The sequence below is a fragment of the Channa argus genome, chromosome 4 (assembly GCF_033026475.1).
Source record: "Channa argus isolate prfri chromosome 4, Channa argus male v1.0, whole genome shotgun sequence".
Taxonomy (NCBI): Eukaryota; Metazoa; Chordata; class Actinopteri; order Anabantiformes; family Channidae; genus Channa; species Channa argus.
In genome coordinates this window covers 13,177,643-13,198,269 of record NC_090200.1, presented here as the reverse complement: position 1 = coordinate 13,198,269, position 20,627 = coordinate 13,177,643, and the positions used below count along the sequence as shown (strand labels likewise).

At 39.6% G+C, this 20,627-nt stretch overlaps 3 protein-coding genes across 4 annotated transcripts; 1 reads left to right on the top strand and 2 right to left on the bottom strand.

Moving 5' to 3' along the window:
• Window positions 1-9: 9 nt before the first annotated feature.
• On the bottom strand, window positions 10-5,784 carry fads2 (fatty acid desaturase 2). The gene is made up of 13 exons (XM_067501554.1): window positions 5,627-5,784; window positions 4,836-5,113; window positions 3,697-3,807; window positions 3,166-3,363; window positions 2,952-3,053; window positions 2,752-2,877; window positions 2,580-2,640; window positions 2,403-2,479; window positions 2,104-2,201; window positions 1,575-1,671; window positions 1,380-1,459; window positions 728-853; window positions 10-481 (listed from the first exon to the last, which is right to left on the bottom strand). The coding sequence occupies exons 2-13, from the start codon at window positions 5,043-5,045 to the stop codon at window positions 430-432; spliced, it is 1,338 nt and encodes a 445-aa protein (XP_067357655.1). The 5' UTR covers window positions 5,046-5,113; window positions 5,627-5,784; the 3' UTR covers window positions 10-429.
• Window positions 5,785-7,223: 1,439 nt separating this feature from the next.
• Window positions 7,224-11,031, top strand: LOC137125345 (leucine-rich repeat-containing protein 10B). Its single transcript, XM_067500659.1, has 2 exons — window positions 7,224-9,140; window positions 9,271-11,031. The coding sequence occupies exon 2, from the start codon at window positions 9,511-9,513 to the stop codon at window positions 10,732-10,734; it is 1,224 nt and encodes a 407-aa protein (XP_067356760.1). The 5' UTR covers window positions 7,224-9,140; window positions 9,271-9,510; the 3' UTR covers window positions 10,735-11,031.
• A 2,114-nt stretch (window positions 11,032-13,145) lies between these two features.
• On the bottom strand, window positions 13,146-20,556 carry saxo4 (stabilizer of axonemal microtubules 4). Of its 2 annotated transcripts, XM_067500661.1 has the most exons (11): window positions 16,595-20,556; window positions 16,357-16,480; window positions 15,598-15,763; window positions 15,427-15,472; window positions 15,141-15,241; window positions 14,536-14,601; window positions 14,342-14,428; window positions 14,200-14,265; window positions 14,019-14,113; window positions 13,363-13,467; window positions 13,146-13,280 (listed from the first exon to the last, which is right to left on the bottom strand). In XM_067500661.1, the coding sequence occupies exons 1-11, from the start codon at window positions 16,716-16,718 to the stop codon at window positions 13,262-13,264; spliced, it is 999 nt and encodes a 332-aa protein (XP_067356762.1). In that variant the 5' UTR covers window positions 16,719-20,556; the 3' UTR covers window positions 13,146-13,261. The 2 variants fall into 2 exon arrangements, with proteins under 2 accessions (XP_067356762.1, XP_067356761.1); XM_067500660.1 differs by lacking the exon at window positions 13,146-13,280 and having other exon boundaries at window positions 13,296-13,467.
• Between the last annotated feature and the right edge of the window lie 71 nt (window positions 20,557-20,627).

The following is a 20,627-nucleotide window of genomic DNA, read 5'->3' as shown; positions in this document are numbered from 1 at the left end:
TATTCCAGATTTGGAGAAAAAGTCAACACATTGCCTTTATTGTTGCAGTTGAAGACAACAATTGTAGGGTTTGATAGGAAAACAGTACAAGGGCAGAACATTTTAACCCCTGTAGGTACACAATATTTGTCAGAGTAATAGTAATTTTTCATTGTCCAAACTTAATCGCGTGATAAAGAAAAGTACATGACTTCAAATACCTCACAATCAGTTTTCATGATTGTGGTTATAACACCATACTACTATTGCTAGAGATACTGTAAAAGAAATGATGCACAGGATCCTAAAGTAAACCAACATCTAACTATGACACTGAGAAAGAGAAAAGACAATTTCCAAAGTGTATTATAAAACACAACAGATACAATCAAAATATGATGCAGAAGAGGAAAAAACATCACTTCTTGTAGGTGCAGTGTGGGGAACAAATCATTTATAGAGATATGCATCAAGCCAGAGTTCCCCTGAGGTTCTCAGAGAGCTGAAAAAGAAAAGAAAAACACCAAAACATTAAACTTTATTTATCAGATAAATGATATGACAGTATTTTGTTATGAATAAAACTCATAGTTCATTTTTAAAATGACAATTTTATTAATTGTGTCAATTGTAGTTTATGTTTAGGAGAGCTCTCACACGATGGAGATTTGTTAGACTTTAGGGCTTTTTAAATCCCCAAATTGTCTCATCCTGGCAATACATAAAATAGTACTATTACTAAACTCACGTGACTATGTCTGCGAAGGCTTGCCACAGAGTTTTCGTCTGGTAGACAATCCCATGTTTCTTACACAGTGCATGGACCTGTGGGGCCACCAGGTGGTAGTTGTGTCGCGGCATCGTAGGAAACAAACTTCAGGGAGAACAAGAACAGAAAGTTTCCATCAGACAATACTGTTTCCAAGGTGTGTCAACATTTGTTTTCAGTTACACTTCAGTATGGTGTCAGATCATCACATTCAGCTATGTTTAACTGGTGTAATGAAAGCAGGATTTAGCAGGTTGTAGAAGCACATAAAAACTTCAAACTTTAACATATTTTAATATGTCTTGATTAGCTTTTATCACAAGTGATGGTGGCCACTGCTTAAAATACTGGTATGATAAGTCCTTGTATTGTCCTCTGACTGGGCTCAGGGTTTTGGTTGCAAGGGCACAGTTCAGGCATTGTAATAGTTTGGCTACCCAACTTACTGGTGATTGTGCAGAAGATTTCAGAGAGAGAATTTGACCCTTAATCCATTAATGTACCTACAGACTGTTTCTGATTGAATGTCGTTAGTGTGAAGAAAACCACACTTCATGGGGTAGGTGCTTGGTTCTTATAACTTCATGGATGTGCATGTTCTCTTGAGTCTTCTCTTAACCATCACACTTACTGGTGTTCGATTTGAAAGTTAAGGTGTCCACTGAACCAGTCGTTGAAGAAGGATTGCTCAATATTACAGGTGGATAGTAACTAAAGAAGATAATCAAAAAGAATAGCACAGGTGAGTTGATACATCAGCAGCACATGTGAGGCAGGTGAGGGGAAGGTGTGGACTTCCTGCAGGGGATTTAGTAGTAAATGGTACCTGCATGCTCAACCAGTCCCGGTGCTTCTCATAATCTATTTCCCTCGGCAGATGACTCATCTGAGTCACCCACACAAACCAGTGACTCTCCAGAAACCTGCAACATTCACACCAATACAGCAGTCACTGAATAAGGTGTCACATCATATGATCAAAGTATTATAGGGGATTCTATAAAGGTGAAGGTGAAGCATGACATAAATATTTCATAATTGTAATATAATATAAATATAATTTATCAGTATCAGATCATCAATCAGCAATAAAACACTTCAAAGTGCAACTTTTAGTTTGCCAGGTTATAAAAAATGACTTTCACTGGTTTATACTTTATGTATAAACAACAAATGTGTGTCCATCACAAATTTCCAACACACACTTTGATGCCTTTATTGCAAACATTTTGCTGCTGTGCTTCATCGAGCATGAAGCCTTAATTTCTTTCCACGATCACTTAAAAATATTTAATATTATCTTAAAAAGTAGTACCTAATGCAGTTTCAAGAAAAAATGTTTTTGTATCTCTCACCTTACGAATAAGAGAAGTGCAGTTGCTCCAAAAACACCATACAGGGGTGTGTAACAGTAAAAGTAGCGAATATAGAAGGACAGGAACCAAAGAATATCCTTCACAAGAGAAAAAGTTTAATATGATTGATATCATTTATCAAGTTATCCTGACTAATTCATTCTGTATCCATTTCTCACCCTTTCTTATTTCCTCTCTTGCTGTAGTTTCATATCTAATACAATTTAGATGAATTTGCCTCCATTTAACCCTAAAAGCTTTATACAGTTTAAACTGCTTTTTACTACACAGGTTCTTACCACCCAGTAACGGTGGGAAATCATGACTTTTGGTATCTGATAGTGGAAGAAAAGTGGAATGAGCAGTGGAGGTCCCACTAAAAAAGAAACAGAAAAACGAATTATTCCTGCTTCCAACTACTTCTGTAAAATATTCTTGGTTTCATACATTTTAAATAACTCTTAAAAAAATCATACCAAGAAAGAAGTACTGGTGCTGCCAATTGTAGGGCCAGTTTTTCTTCTTTTTAATGCCGTACTATAACAAAAAAACACAGAGTTAGCGTGGGCAGCTGTTTGAAGATCACATCAGCCACCAGATCGTAGTGAATGTTAAAGGAACCTCAAATATCATCTCTGTGCTACTTACCTCCACCGGTTGAACATTTCCAAGCACAAACAGGTCCATCATGTTGATATCAGGGTCCTTGAGGTAGACATTGGGTTTAGCGTGATGCTGGAAATGTCGATGATTCCACCAGCTGGCAGATGCTCCCTAAGAAAGTCACTCTTTTAATGTCTATGTGAGCACTGAAAGAACTGAAATGTATGATTGAGAATGCCAATCACCTTTATATGGCCAATGACAAAGTGGTGCACCAAGTGATTCCAGCGGGACGTCTTGAAGACAGAAAGGTGGCCAAAGTCATGCTGCAGCCACCCAGCCTGCGACTAGTAAAGATGAGAAGACAAACAAGCGTTTGGCATTTGTTTGCTGCAGAGTTTGACATTAACTTACTCTGAAACACTAACAACAACCAGGAGAGGATGATATTCAAGTCACCTGAGAAGTACTCAACATGATGGCGCACAAAAACGTCAGGGTCCAGCTCGTCCCCCAGTACCAGATCATCAGCCAAGCGAGGACCTCCAGCAGGATGATGTGGCCCAGGTGGAGGAAGAAGAACAAAGGCCGAGTTTGAAACAGACCCTGTTTCTCCGCCTCCGTACGTAAAGCGTGGAAATCCCGTATGACCGCTGCCTGAGAGGAGATGAAATAGACACATCCTGCTGAGCTCCACAGGTGATGCACTGACGTGACATTTGTGAAAATTATGTTCAAAAATCAATTGAGGAGATGGCACATTAGGAAAGAATGAGGAAAAACAAAGTGTTAGGCAAGTCTGGGAGCTGACATGAGTGTAAGGAATCTCAACTGTACCTGAACACTGCTCATGAATAATTAAACACATCTGTGAATGGTCTGACCTTCTCCATTTCCTCCGATGTTTCTGAAGCTTTACACATCAGAAGGACTAATGCTCCTACAAAACTAAGATGAGCTTTTATTGAAAGAATCTGAGACTGGTCTCACATTTTTGTTTCGGTCATGGCTGGGCTCCGTCGATGCCAGCTCTCCCACCAGCAGGGGCTTCATATACTTCTGCACGAACTTTGGGTTAATATGAAAAGCAGTGAATGCCTCCTGGAACACACAAAAAAGATTTGTTATCTGTGATGAGCTAAAAAAAAAGGTAATGTAATTTTATTAGTGGTGGCAGAATTCTTTAAATAATTAACTTAGATAAAATTACAAATGTCACAATACAAAGACTGTATTCAACATTTTACTTAAGTAAAAGTAGAGATATCAGCAAAAAGTATTTGATTACACGCATGCAGACAAAAGTGCATTCAAACACTGACTTTAATATATTGCCATGTTTTGCTACTTTATAATTTTACTTACTAGATTTCAGAGTTTACTTTTTTAAATGAACATTTTGCAATATTTAAAAATCATATGCTCTTAAAATGCAACACCCAATTCTGTACAAAACGGACACTCAGGGTTACAGGTTTCAGATAGTTCCGCGTCGAACCAAAGGTGGATTTCCTCCCCCACATGGTTTTATATAAGTTGTTGTTTTAGAGTAGAGGTGAAATTAGCCAGTATTTCACTAAAAGTAAACATTAGAGAAAAGTAAAAAAAAAAAAAAGCTGTCATGACCTCTCACCTATATCTTTACTCTCCTTGGTGGAAATCATCAGTTATGAAATAGTTAAAACTGTCTGTACCTTTACTAGCCACAACATTTGTGCACTGATGCATTAATATTAATATTAACAATCTGATAATGTTATATACAGTGGTATGAGCGCCAGAACTGAGAACCACTGTCACGGACAACTGTGACCAACGTTCCCACTACGGGAGCCAAAGCCAAAGGGACCATGAACCACTGGGGTGTGTCTGCGAGTTTAGTTTAATGTAATATCTGAAACTTCAGCTGCCACATAAAGTGCAGTAAAAAAGTGCAACACTTCCTTTGAGTATAAAGTCCGAAAAGAAGGATATACTCAAGTAAAGTACTTTTACTTTACTCACGTTTAGATGTAATAGTTGAGTTATAGGCCTAATTACAAATGTTGTATTTCACTGATGATATTATGATATTTACTAATATAAAGGCGTAATTAAGATTGGTTTAATGAGTATTTAAACATATTTACCGTTGCATCCTCTCCAGCATAGTGGCTGAGGACCCGAAACCCTCCTGGGTGCCTTTTGGCCCATTGGGTGACATTATAAACCTTTCTATCGATGACCACCCACTGATCACTCCTGCTGCTGTGGCTCTGCACCTCCTGCCAGGTGTAAACACCTCCAGCTTGGCCGTTGCTCGCCTTCACTGACTCATTCAGCTGGCCTCCACCTCCCATCCTCACTGCTGTCTCTGTCCTTGATCCACCCGCAGGCTAAAGCACCGATCGGCCACGGAGTCTGACACCTGGGCGTGAAGAAAAGCTCAGTTTAACATCCCTCTGTTGGCCACAGAGTGTGCAGAGAAAGAGGGTTTTATTATGCTGCTGTTGTTACATTAACATTCCAGCTGACTGAGACACAAACAAAGAGCAGCAACATGTTTACTAATAAGTGATGATGAAATTCGACTAGCTGGAGATTATGAGTGATGCAGGGCAGCTTTTATCTGCAGAGCTGCTTCCTTTGTCTGTGTGCATCCAAATATCCAGCGCACATACAGAAAGTAAATTTTGGTAACAAGTGCGTACTCAAGTGTATTTTTTTCTGCACATATAGGCCAAGAAGTCGCTGCTCTTCGTACTTTGCAATTGATATAAAAACATGAAAACAAAACACCCAACAGACAACTGCACAACAGACAATCGAATAACGTTGATCGCAAGTCTGTTGATTCTTTCCACAATAATCGCAGATAACGGAGCAGGTTGTCCATCCTGCGTGTCTTCTAACATGCACATGAATAACATTTCACACTTACAGTATCCAGATTTTGGCTACTCTCCCCGGGTTTCAGATACACTGGCTCACTTTATTTGCTCCCGTGCCGTTCAAGTCTATTTTATACCATCACCATCCCCAAATCCGTCCCTCAAATATTCATGGACTCGTTCACCCTCTTATTCAGTACGAACTCCGAGCTGATCATTCGAGGTTTTCTGGGCCAATCGGCGTTCAGTAGCTCCTGCACCGACTGGGCTGTGCGCAATAGACTCAGTGCACTGGTCATTACAGCGTCGCCTGAGAGCTTATCTGTAGGTCCAAATTATGCTCTGTGCGTGTCCTATATAGGTAACCTAAAGATTATTTTTATTAATGTACATTAGTAATGTACATCATCGAGTTATAATGTTCAATCAGAGCGAAAATGCTCTTATCTTATCTACGGTGCATAAAAAGTTGCGCTGCACCGTCGGAAGGTTTCACCTTTCATACGTTTTTTTTAATGTTTACGACATCAAATCAGAAGCGCTATATTAATAATAATAATAATTCATTTTAATGAGATTTATGATCACTTTGTTGCTGTGCACCTATTTGCAAGATAATACAATAATGCATTTTTTTTTTTTTTTTGCCAGTTGTAATATTTTTTAATGTAATATTAAATGTGTATTTTCCTTAAGTCAAAACCGCCTGCAACGTCTTTAACGGTTGTTTGACTCGAACAAAAGCACAGTACTGTGCAGAGCCATCTGCTGGCATGTACTTGTACTTCAGCTGGTTGTCTGTTGCCATATCCTGAAATTACATTTATATTTCTTTGGTATTTAGAGTTAAAAAGAAATACTAGATGTGATGTTGTATAATGTGCTATGGTGTTTAACACGTTCATATTTATGAGCACTGTTATTCTGCTGTGGATTTGGTAATGTACCTGTTGCTGTTCCCTCTTCCACCAGCAGACGGCGTATACACCGTCCTTAACCCAGAGGATGCACCAGCAGGTGTCCTCACAGTCGGTCACTGTTCAAAATAAATGTATAAAGTGCACTGGCTATTACGTTGTAATATAACCCAGGTTTGATGTTTTATTATGAATGAAAACAAGCACCAATGTTCATATTTGTTTGAGTTATGCACTGTTTGTTTGTTTTCCACGTTTCCCATGCAGCGCTACATCTGCATGCACCGCATTCACCCCAGCAGCCACGTTAATCCGCTCCGGAGGTCTGTGTCTGTCTGCTGCTTACAGTCCATTGTGTCATTTCAGGGTCATTTCATTGCAATACAGAAATGTGCAAATCAGCCCTTTTGGTCTTCAGTATATCAGACAGGATTATCCTCAAGCAGCGTGCAGCCTGTCTCCCTGGCTGTCCGCGTCTTCTGCCAAAGCTCATTAGGCTGACAGAGGCGCTGCTCATCTGACCCCGGCAGCTCTCCGAGGCTTTTCTTTGGTATCACAGCAGACAAAACACACCGTCAGCCAGCAAACCTGCTGCTATTGTCACATATGTCAATAATGTCATTCGATGCCTCTAAATGTGACCCATTTCTGCAGATTATTCTGCGTAATCTCTGTACAAACGGTGCCAAAGACAACATGTTACTGCACCTAAAGACAAAAAAACCATTGTTTAGTACTTTGTCCTCCCATAAAGTAGCATACCTGAGTACATTATGTCACTGGTCCTATGCAGTGATAGAAGAAGTACTGACATCATTTGCCTCAATTACATGTACAATTCCTGCATTTAATAGTGTATTGCAAGCAGTTCAGCAAAATATTCTAGTACATATTAGGCAGAGGAAAGGTTATTAGTTTTACGTCATCACGCACACTATTGTTTTGGAATATTATTGTAGTAGCAAGTAAAAAAAGGAGCTAACTTTACATAACTAATATTTAAAAAAGAAAATCTTTACAGACATGCTGAAACCTTTCTGGTTTCCCTTGCAAATAGCTGCTGACTAGAGCACAGTTTTGTTTGAACCTTAATAACTAAAAGTCCTAAATTCAGAGTGATGCTGCAGTATTACTAGCAAAATGTCCTGAAATAATGGGTAAAATGAATACATTAAATTATAGTCTTTCGATACTTCATTTGATACTTCGTTCATTCATTATTAATAACATCCTTCATACTGTGTGTGAGTAGTTGTAGCCTCCTGGATTGTCTCAGACTGAGGGATCAAGTGTACGATAAATAACTTACACATACTGTAGAACATTCTTCATTATCTTTGGGCTGGTCTGAGTGTAAAACTACAATGGGGATGGATTGTTGAAATGATACATGCACTTTTCCCTGGTGTTCATTGTGCACTCTTACATTTAAACATGATACACGTCTCTGGGTTTCAGTGCAAAGGTTGCACACCCACTGATTAATATACAGGCATTTATCTTCCAGTGACCTTTGTGATTGTGGCGTGAGGGGTTCTAACTAATTTCTTTACAGTTTAATTTATAACAGTGCATCATACAGTAGAAACTAAACTGACAGTATGGATGTTCTAAGCAAATGTTCTATTCTGCAAAGTTAATATTAATTTAATGTCAAATATGTTATAAATTACTGTGGCATGAAATAAAAAAAAACAGTATCTTATACTTAAATGCAGAACCTGAGTTAATGTAGTTTAATTATAGTTAATTAAGTTTGTGTTTCTGGTTAGCTGCCTAATTTAAAGACGTTACAGTACTGTAAGTGATAAACACATAAAAATAAGCTCCATGACAGAAATAGACATACATACTCCATAGAACATAATATAATGTGTGCATTCTAACAAAACAAATATAAATAAAAATAATGAAAAATTAAGATACATGTCATACAGCTTGTGCATGGGCAAGAGAAGATATTTGTAAAATGAATAATTAAGATATTTACTCTAAAAACCCATGTTTGGAAATGGGCACACCTTTTGCAGGACTAACTGCACTAAAGTGCAATACACAGATAAAATAAAACCACAAACTGCAAAAATGGACAAACGACATTAAACTTGTGGAAAGATACCAGGGAGAGTTTCCAGACTACTTCTAACACACGTTGACTTCTTCTAACAAGCACGCGCGCGCGCGCACTCTCTGACCATGTGATGTGCGTGCCCCTGTTCCGGTTACAGAGGGAAGGAGGCAGCAGTTGAATGTAAACCTCCACACTGATGGAGAGAAGCGGCCAACATCAAGAGTCAGTCAGACTGTCAGCGCTGCACTTTTCCTAAATGTGCATCTTTTTTTCTCCAGCCCGGATTATGAGTGCGGGAGAGCTCGGCTTCTAATGGGGAACAGCTGCATTAACTAGTGGACAGACTTCCATTAACTGTTTTACTTTGCCGCGGGTCAGGTCATTGAGGTCCACACACACTGTGGAGTTATCCAGCGACGCCCGGCAGGAGGAGACGACAATACACTGGCTATTTAGTGTCCTAAAGTGGCATTTTTTTCCTGATAGAGATACGGGATCACGTGAACAGGTGACCTTAAAAACGAGGCGTTATCTTTGTCCTAAAAGCCTGGAGGAAGTGGAAGAGGAGAAGAAAGGGTAAGGACTGCAATTATTCAGCTCCAGCTCATAATTCAGCTCTACTTTGTTGAGCTTAACTACCAGCAGCACTTTTACTGTTATTTTTACTATTGCTACTACTACTACTATCATTACTATTTCTCCACAGTTTGTTAGACATTCCGCACTGCATTTTGATCATAAAGTGGTAGATGAAGGGCCAAAGAGACACCTGACAAACTGCTGCATAATGGCTATAAGAGTGTTAATTGGCCTAGAACGTGGTGCTGTTTGGGTTCATCCACAAAACAACAGCAGCTCCCTGGCCGAGGGTTAACTTGTCACAGACACTACAGCATCAAATGACTCTGTCTTGACTCACATACAAGTCAGGGGCTGCAGCCTCAACATGGGCAACTCCTCCGGCAAGGGAGAAGGAGATGAAGACGAGGAGGCGGGAAAGGATGGCGAGGAGGCAGAAATCATGGAGAAGAAGAAAGAAAAGGAGGAAGTGGAGGAAGAACTTCCACTGGGGGTGGAGGAGTTGTTGGAGAGTGGAGATCCTGTGTTGGACTTGAGTTACCGTAAATTCAAGCGTTTGCCTTCACGTATTTGTGGACTGATGCATCTGGAGAAGTTGTATGTTTGTGGAAACAGCATGCGCACTCTGCCAGACAGCATCTCCCAGCTGCAGGGTCTGCGAATTCTAGCCCTCGACTTCAACAAGATGGAGGACGTCCCAATGGCCGTCTGCCAACTCACTAACCTCACTCGCCTCTATCTGGGCAGCAACCGGCTGATGAGCCTCCCCCCTGAGATGAAGAACCTGCAGAGTTTGCGCTGCCTGTGGATAGAGAGCAACTACTTTCAGAGATTTCCACGTGAGCTCTATGACCTGCCCCATCTTAAGTCTCTTCAAATAGGCGACAACCGGCTGAAGACGCTGCCTCCTGACCTGTGCCGTATGGAGGCTTTAAGGGGTCTGTGGCTCTATGGGAACCGCTTTGAGACCTTCCCCAAAGTCCTGCTGTGCATGAAGGGTTTGGAGATCTTAGACCTGGACCGCAACAAAATACCTGAGTTTCCCAGCCTAAGGCGTCTGCGAGCCCTTCGCCTGTTCTCCTATGACCACAACCCAGTCAAAGGCCCTCCTGAAGTTCGCCAGGAGGTGCTCCTGGTCGGGGAAGGGGCTGCAGAGTTCTTGGAGGCACGTGAGGCTAGGAAGGAGAGACGACGAAAGGCTGCAGAGAAAGAGGCCGAGGAGTTGGCTTTGGCAGGCGAGGAGCCGGTGATTCATGGCATTCTGAAGAACAGCAGCTCAAAACAAGCAACGTCTGAAGCTGTAGTGACAGCAGAGGATACAGACCTTAAAGAGGAGGAGTCCCTGTTGAAGGAGGAGGAGGAGGAAGAGGAAGATGAGAGGGATGAGGAGCTGCCAGTCACTGAGTATGACAGAGGTGAGCTTGAATATGATGAAGAGGGTGTAGAATATGAGACAGAGGAGCTGATATGTGAAGGAGAGGGTTTTGAGTATGAGGGAGAAGAGCTGGAGTATGAGAGGGCTCAGATGGACTATGAGTATGAGGACGACGAGGGGCTGGAGGACACAGGGAGACAAGATGAAGGAGCATGAAAAACCCCTCATTCATCCAGATAGTCTAATGGCAGGTGGACGTGGAGGATACAGAAATGCAGGACAAATGTGGGAGTTTCTTTGCTGGTGCTGCTAATTCTTTTTAATGTGACCTTAACTGTGAAAACAAAGCTGGGCATTATGATTCTGTAACCGTCTGCACCCGACATCTTAATCAGCTGCAAAGTCCCAAATCAGAGCAGGACTCAGGTGGACTGTGTGTATGCAGTGGCTGTCATGTTTGTTTTCTATGTGTAAACATGAGGCCAAGTCTTCCATTATTAAATATTAACTGAGCTCATGACGTCAGTGTCACTCATTTATGAAACAATATGTCTTAAGTGGGAGCCAGGATTACTTTAACTTATGTTTGCTGGATGGACACCCTTTAGTACTTCCACACATCACGGTCCTTGTCTGTTCTATGTACTTGCCAGTGAACCTCAGCTGAACTTTCTGCTACTTTTAAAAGCCATGTGTGCATGTAAATGTGTGTATTGGATTCAGATTTTATAGAAATATTCATGACATGCTAAACACAACCCTCCCCAAAAGTTGTCAGTGTTGTGTAAGCAGTCCTGTGTGTGCCAAAGAAAGAGAGGGAGACATGCAGGATTATTAGAGCGATGAATAGCTGGGGTGCTTCACCATAAAAGGTAAGTCCATAGGGAGCTCACAACATGAAATAGGCTGGCAAAAAAAAATCAAGGTGAACATTTATCTACATTAAAAAGAGGGACCTCTAGGTCAGAGACTCAGGTTCATGGTGACCTTTTGTGTACTCCTTTTGTCGGCGACTACACCTTTTCTACCTCTACCATGAAGCAGGGCCGGCCCTCCTCTCATCTCTGCACTCATTATTCATGTGTGGCTCGTGTGTTATCCGATCCTCTCTCTCTCTCTCTCTCTCTCTCTCTCTCTGCGTATCTTTTTCTCACGTCTCATTGAAAGAGTGAAATATTTATCCAGACGCTCAAATATTTATGCCAGTATTCGTGTGGCATCGTGTCTCATCTCCTGTGTCCGGGCTGGGGAAACAGTATAGAGTCAAACTGATGATTGATTCTCTTAGATCTCAGAATTTGCCTACCTTGCACATAAAAATCGTATTTATTTTGCATTGTATTTGTGCATATGGAAGTGCAACTGACTTATTTTCATGAGCATAACATAATTACCAACATTGTTCGATAGAGAAAACAACCAAAAATCTATCATGTATCAAAAATGTATCAAATCTGTTGCCAGTTTATTTTCTGTTAATGGAATAATTGATCTGTGATTTCTTTCTGCCATCAATCTGTTCCTGTTGTCTTTAAAAACATACTAACTGAGTAATGCTAAGATGAGGATGTTTAGCAGGTATATGGGTCAGTATGATTTAGCATGAACCATACACGTTATTTGTTTTGCAGGAATTTATTTTTAAACCAAAAAAATGTAACTTTGACCTGAAGTTGCTAAAACAATAGACACTGTTGTTACAATTCCCCCTGAGGACAACATGTGTGTCTTTACCAAATCTTATGGTAATTCGATATTTGTTGAGGTATTTCACTTGGATCTACAAATGTGGAAAGGTCAGGAAGTCTCCAACATCCTCATACTCTGAGGAACATACCTGTGCAAAAAAATGGATGACAGTGCATCAAACCTTTTTTGAGACATTTCAGCCCAGACCAAAGTGATCGACTACCCAGCAGACTGGCATTACCCTGCATACCCCCACTATTGTTTTAATATGTTATTTCCCTGTTAACTTCTTGAAGATGTATAGGCAGCTAATTAAACATGATCTACTGTCTGTACTTTGCTGACACAAAATATTCTTTGCAGACATTCAGTTTGGTTTTATGTGTCTCTTTGTTTTGACGCAGCAATCATGTTTATTTGACTTGTGATGATAATGTAAAACTACTGGACTTTTTAACCGTTGGATCTACGCTGTGTGCATGAAGCCAGAGTATGTGACACGTAACGTTCGGCTGGGGGAAACTCAAGCCTCCCTGTCCTACTCTGCCCTGGTGCTCATTCCACAGCTGTGGGTGGCAAAACAGTCTGACACACTGCAGACGTTCATGGGAATCTGTGCCGTACTCACTCTGAGTGTAATTATTTTGCTCATTAGTTTACACTCCTCTCATTCTCTGTAGGTCAGTGACAAAGAGGCAGATAAAGACAATGCATCATCCCCTTCACTCCCTCTTTGGCTTTCATACCACTCACTTCACACAATTGTCTGACTGGCAGCTTTTCAGCTCACATAAAAAGGACTTCACAAAGACATGAGAGTAATCTGTTTTTTGACAGGACTATTGTTGAACAACACAGATGAGGCAGTGATTAAGGTTGTTACAGATTGGAAATGTAATACTGTAGCTGCTCTTACTCACGAATGCACAGTTTTTTACCCCCCCCCCCCCACTCCACCACCACCACATAAAAAGCAACCAAACAAAAAGCAGATAATATGCTGGAATTCCAAATTGTATTTTTCATGCAGATTTTAATCTCAGATGTGTGAAGTTTAGCCTCTTAAAATTAACCTGTGAAATAAAAAGGAATATTATTGGTAAAAAAAAAACACTGTTATGACTTCATGACTGGGAACGTGCAACGTTTGTGTACCTGTCTGTTCCCCGACGATTGTAGCCGGTGTCCATTTTTGTACTGAGGATTCCTGCACCAATGTAGCCACATCTCAATTTGTCAACATCAGCGTAATCACAGAACCTGAGATAAATCACATATTTATTAACTAGAAATTTATTCATTTAACTGGTTTAATAAACTCTACTACCAAATGCTGGAAAGAAGCAGTTTACCTGCTGAGGTATTGCAATCAATTACAAATATATTATGTATTTGTACTTTTTATGCATTTTTTATGCTCAACTCTTGCTTCAAACTACATTTCAGAATGACATAATAGTTTAATTATTTTACACCTGTTGCAACAGATTATTTTGAATAGCAAGATTTTACATATAAGACATTTCATTACAAGTTTATAAATGTCGATGCCCTGGTGTACAATATATTAAACTACTCAACAGCACATAAATACATGCCTTTATTACAAACCTAATAATATATAGAAAACACAGACAAAAATATCATCAAATGCATTATGAATACTTTTACATTTTAAGTATACTGTACTCACATTCATTTATAGAAAAAATACTTTCAATTAAGGACTTACACTTTTAACGATGTACGGTCAGGTTTATAGTGTGTTATTTCTAATTTTACTATTATTATAATTCTCCCACCATACTTACCTGCTCTTATAATGAGTTTTGAAGTGTGAAATATCAAAAGGCGTATTAGGTAAGCATTGGTTGTTTGGTGCATTGAGAAGAGACCCTGTGGGCTCCTACAAACAGAAACCACAGACTTACTGTAAAATAAGACTGAAAAGCTTCAAACACAGAATTAAGACTATAAGAAAACTTATTTAACCTTTTTTCCAATAGTCTTCTTAGTTAGTGGCCTGCTTTTAGTGTGTGGTGATGGCAGGAGCGAGGTCTAGAGGAGCAGAGGAAAGGATATTGAAAAAATAAAATCAAAAACAACTACGGCTGATCAGGGAGTCAGTACTCACTGGACAAGCCAAAGGAGCCTTGGTATCCCGAGTGAAACCTGTTTCTCGACAAGAATGGCTGCACAGGGCTGGTATCGCGCCTTTGTCCTGAAACACAAGCACAGAAAGGCACTGTCAAATAACACTAAATACATCTGTGGCCAATTATTTCTGCATAAAACAGAGCGCAGAGTCAGTGAGGACTGTGCACCAACCTGCAGAGGTAGTGGTGGCAAGAAGTCGTTTTTCATGACTGATCTGGGAGTCTGGCGCAGTTCAACCTGAACATCGGCAAAAGTTGGAAAAGACAAAAGAATTAAAGGCAGCAAAAAGCCAGACCGCACATGAGAAATAATTAGCGTACTGTGTGTTTCTGTGAAGAGTGATATAGTGTAATCTGAATATTTACATATAAAAATGATAATCAAAGAATGAGGTTAGTTATATTCTATTCCCTATCCTACTTGTATTCTATTATTTCTATTGTGTGTAAATCCCATGAAAAGAAACACCATAAATATATTTGTTATTTAAAAAAACTTTAGGGGACATTAGTTTGTAGCTAATTATAATCAAGGAAGAGCCAGTGGTACATTTCATTTCCTGTATAGTGCTGTAGTTTGGAATTTACAGCAGCCTGACAGTACATGCAACACTGTCTGCTGATGTTCTTTATACAGTAATTAAGGTGTCTGTCACCCAGTGGTGTCACTCTTTTATATAATTAAACTTTCTGAAAAATATTTCTAATTTGTCTTTTTAGGGCATTTCTCAACAATGTATAAAAGTAAAATATGTATACTTATTAAAGAGCACTGACATTGCTCCTGTTTTTCTCCTGAAATGTGTTCAGTTGAAGTTCAGTCCCCTCAGTGTAACTAGTGTCTTCTTTAGGGCCCACGATCACATGGTTCTGGGAAACTGGTGCAACAGGAAATTTACTGTAAAAACATCAGCCTTAAAGAAGTCTCCGTTTATTTTAGTATGATGCAGCATCGTGTCATTTTTTTTTTCACAAAACGTTGAGCCTGTCTTTTTAATAATTTTGTGTGTCTTTGATTGTGTTTTGTTGTTTTCACATAAGCAGTTGAAAACCTATATTTTACCTATTGATGTGAGGCGATGGGGCAAAAAACATCTTTGGTATTCACTCTAAAGAAACATATTCAAAAAGACAGAAAATGAGAAATGTACTTTATTAAGTATTTACTGTTTATACATTTGACTCTTCAGTAATTGTTGTTGACTTGTTTTTGCAATAAATTAAGCTACTGTACCTTGTCCTCTACAGTAGATGCTTTATTTGTGTGGGTCCTCAGCTGACAGAAGCCACTGTGTGGAAGTTTGTTATTGAGATTTGGCAAAGACCCTGAAAAATCAGACCGGATGCGGGGCTGGTAATCCCGTTTGGTTAGAGACATAAAACTATCAGATAACAGGATTCTGTCGAGAAAAACAACACATGTTTTGAGGCAACAGTTCCAGAAACACATTTACAACAAAACTAGTTTCTTGATTTGAACCAGTTGGGGAAGCTGATGAAAAACCACTCGCTTTTGTGTCTTTTCAACAGTTTGGGTTTGGGTATTAAAACACAGATATTGTTGTTGCTGTTGATCTCATATACTCATAGAATAGGTTTTTCCAGTAAGATTACCAGTAAGATTACCAGTAAGATCACCAAGGCCTCAGATGTTTTCAGGTTTCCAGGTGAGTCATGACTAAGGCAGCTTGCATAAAACACGAACTGTTAAACTGAAACAGCTAAATATAATTCAGCCATCATTAGTTTTATAATGTACATCGACTGTGACATGTCAAAACGTTCTCTGTGAAAAAGGTCTATTCTTGTGGCCTGACTTCATTTATTGTAATATCAGCCCTCTTTCAGCCTGACTAGAGGTCCAATCAGCCAAGCCAAATGAGAATACCTGTGAAGGGCTTTAATGGAGACTAGAAATCAACGGGGAGTGTCTAGATTGAATTTTTCACAGGCAAAATCTGTAGTCTAAGTCCTTACTTGTGCTGACACTCACCCAAACCGAGGGTTGTCAATGTGGTCCAAAGTAGGCCTGTAATAAAGGCCAGGTCTCTGATTTGCCGTGAAGCCAGTACCACTGGGATGTCCATAGTAAGACTTGAAGTTTACCCTGAGCGGGTCTGCAACAGATAAAACCCAAATCTTGATCCTACTCAGCAATAATTATAATAAAAACGGTTCATTCTGAACCCTTTGACTGCATACTTTCAAGTGAAAGAATGAAATCCCCTTACCGTGCACTCTTTTACCAAAAGTCGCACTGTAAGTAGTACTATAGACTGGTATTTTAGTGGTTAGTTGGCAGTTGCTGTTCCTTGCTCCACCAGCCGGCTTGGCTATCCTCCTCTGCTCAGCCATCTGTGGCTGCTGTAATGGAAACCTTCACTCACAACAGTGATAGATAGCAAAAATCCTCAGGGCACGTGGACGCTGCTGTAACCACAATAAAACCAGCAAACAAGCTGCACTGTACATTTTCATGGAATCAAACTCTTTCAAAAGCAAAAACAGTTCAAAAAAAGTTCCTAGGTAATATTGCATTGAGTTCTCCCTTTTTATTTTATTTGTTTGTTGGGATGAAGGAAACTGCACCACTGTCACTTCAGCTACAGATATTTTTTACTCCTGATATAAACTACACGATAAAACAAGAACCAGCCACAGCAGAGGAAAGATTCACTTACTCTTGGGACATACCTGCAACACCAGGCTGTTTGCTCACCTCTGTGTCTTGTGGTGGTTTTGTGGGTAAACATGTCCCTGTTGCTAGGAGATTCTGCACGAGGGCTTTGGCACATAAAAGCCAAAGTATGAGTCCAGAGTGAAAGGTTGGCTGCTTACAACTAACATCAGATAAGGTTTTAGGGTCAGGACTTTATTTCTTTAACAAATCCTATGCGAGTGATTTGTTTATTGTTACTAGCAGGGAATAATTAACGTTCACAATGGGTTTTCAGCAAGTTAGCACAATGTTTTCAGTGCAGAGGAAAAACTAACACAGCAGACAATGGCATGTAGCATAGCCAGTATTTCTGCACGCATGGTCCACTGTGTTTCTACTCTACTGTCAGATAAGCTCAAATGTGTGTCTTACTTTATAGTTGTAACAAAATATGTGGACATTTAAGGAAATTCTTTGCAGTGTTTCAAGAATCCAGTTATAGTTGTTGACAAAATTACTTACAAAAACATGTATTTATACATTTTTAGATTCAAATTGAAAAAGTATACATCAAATGGTTTCCTGGACTTATTCTTCTGCCTATACAGTATATATTTGAACTAGTTTGCATTTGTGTGCAGCTTTAAAAAACATTTTATTTTTCAAATGATTTAATAGATGTTTTATTTATTTACTTGTTTGTGCATTTGTAACATGTACGTACAAATTCCCTGCTGCAGATAAATAAAAATGTTTTTTTTTTTTTTTTACAGAATGCTTCATAGCAAACATCGTCACTTCTTGAACAGTTTCTTCATGTGCCCACTGGAGGGCAGTGCGGTGTCACACAGGCCCTGCCCGCAAACTAGCCTAGGAAAGATGTTAGGTTATGTAAAAATGATGGATGGTTTGAAATTTGCATGACATCTAGATAAAAACGTCCATCGGAGACGGGGAGTTATCATTCACTGTTGTTAGCAGGAGAAAATGTCCTGACACCATATATACACCCACATGAGTATCTCAGTTTATTGCCGTAAATTTTTGCCTCCTGGTGTATTTAGGACACTAGGGAAAACAGTCAGAAATGGATATCAATATTATTTTTTCCACATGCAGGTATGGACTCTAATTCTTACTAATTAATCTCCAAAGGGAGAACTTTACGTTAAACAAAAAGAGTAAAGTATTTTGATCCCTGTCACTGCTATAGATTATAGATCCCACTGCACACACTTTTATTACTAAGTGGGACCTACAGTACAGTGAATTACAGTATAAAATCTAACAGATTTTTACACGACAATCCCTTCACCCTTTGGACAACTAGCTGACAATGTATAATAGTCATGTTATTTCCACACTGTCGTTTATTTCTCACTTCCCATTTCTTCTCTTTTTATCTAATTTTCTTGGACTCACACTGCATCTTCACCTCTGTCACATCACTTCTTGCTTCCTTTCTTCCCTCCATCTGTCCAACACTAGCAGTTGACGGAGCTTGTCTTTACCAAGCTGTTGCTTGTATTGGCGTTCCACAGTTTTTTGTTTTTTTTTTGCTTGACATGCTGTCGTGCCAAGACTGGAACTGTTCATTATCTTCAAAAAATAACTACAGGGAAACGCCTGCATCATTGAAACTGACAGTCTCATTTCCTGTGTCTTTTCTCTTAAATACAATGTGCACATTATTGGCATTTCTAATTATAAATTCACACCATGAACAGACCAGGCACCGATTTCCATTCCAGTCAAAGATTACACCAGATGATTTCATTTATTAGAACAACTTGAGCCTGAGAGTCAAGAGAGGAGGAACTGATCAGTGGCAGCACCTGCTGTACTCTGTTTGAAATGAAAACCTGCAGTCTCTCAGCCAACTTCTGATTGTACAGCAATCTGTGTTTGTTCGGCATCTGCATAATTCACACGAAACTTAACTGTAGTGCACGCAGGCTATGTCATAATAAAGCTTCTTGAACAAAATGAAATTAATAGTTATTTTATAATGAATAGTGAAAATATAGAAGCAAGTCTGCATCCGTCAACAAAACTTGGAACAGAGGGAGTTTAAAAGCTGAAAAAAGGTGGGTGCAGTGCTTCTAAAAATAGATGGGGGTGATGCAAGCAAGGGTCTCCCGTTGAGCTGATGCTCTTGGTTTGCCTGCAGCCGTCTGTTGTAGTTCAGGAAGTGACGGATCCTCGGCCCCTGTCTGCAGGAGCTTGGCTGGCTCTGTGCTCATCAGTGTTCCCTGCCCAGCTCTGCTCCTACTCTGCTGCTTAGCGAGGAGACTCTCAGTGGTCTCTCTGTCGGTTCAGTAACCTGTTTCTATGTTTGCTATGAAATAACATGGAATTAATATTTAAAAAGACACAAAGACAAAGCTCGAATGCTAAGACTCTTCTTCGTGTGTCAAGTCTCTGAGGTGCTCTCTCTGCTTCACCGCTTCACTGTTCTCAGTCTTATCTCCTTCCTATGTCCTGTTTTTGACTTTGGTACTTAATAGGCAAATCTGGCACGCATGGTTTGGAGTAAATTGCATTGTCATCTTTATTTCATTTTGAGTTTCACTCAGCTTTGGTGTGTGTAATGCTAAGGAGGCAGACCGTGATCAGCAGACGGGGATTCAGGCATAAAATAAGACATTTAAAGTCAAAACGCATACATTTCCTGACATTTAGAAAACAGGTTATTCTGTACCTAGCTGTGAGATAGTGATTTCATTTAAAGAAAAACAATTTATCTCACTATCTTGCTGATGTTGTAAGAACTCCCTTTGAGTGTTAATGCAGTATGTATTTGATGGATAGAAACACACACAACTAGCAGCATAAACAGGAGCTTACAGAGCTACATGAGACATTTGCCATCATATCTTAGAATGGGGTGAAAGATTCATTTAGAGGGTTGCATGTGTGATTCGTTTACTTTCATGTCCAGAACAAATGTCTTTTCCTATACATTTTTAATTGCTCTAAAATACAAAAACAACCTTTGTAAATTATGCCCTATGGCAGCAAATTGTTGTATACGTACTTTATAATGGAATGGGGTCTTTAACATTTCATTATATTTTTGCCTAATTACACTGCATGTGTACTGTAGAGACTTTGGATTGGACCAGTGGATGTTATAAAACTGACAGGCCTGCACATACAGTATCCATGTTTGACCTCAGCCCCATCCAACAGCTTTGGAATGAACTGGAAAATCAACATTGAGCCAGGTCCTATCACCCAACAAAACATCCAACAGGTCTAACACCTAACTCTCTTGTTGCAGAACTGGAGCCAATCAATGCAGCCTTTTAAAAAAAGCACCATGAATGCCAGTTCAAAATAGGGACCCTGGTGGACTGACTGCCTGACATTTTGAGCTGTAACACGAGCAGAAAATGACAATGAATTCATTTGCTGATTCATTTCCTATCATTTGAAGCAATTCATCAGCTGGTTGTTTCAGCTGCTGTACAGCACAACAGTAAAGAAACATCTAAAATTAATTGTTAAACAATTCATGTTTCACAATACCAGGTATGATTTGTTGTCCACATACTTTTGTAATATTGTTACATATTTTGTCATACTTAAAATAATCTGTAAAA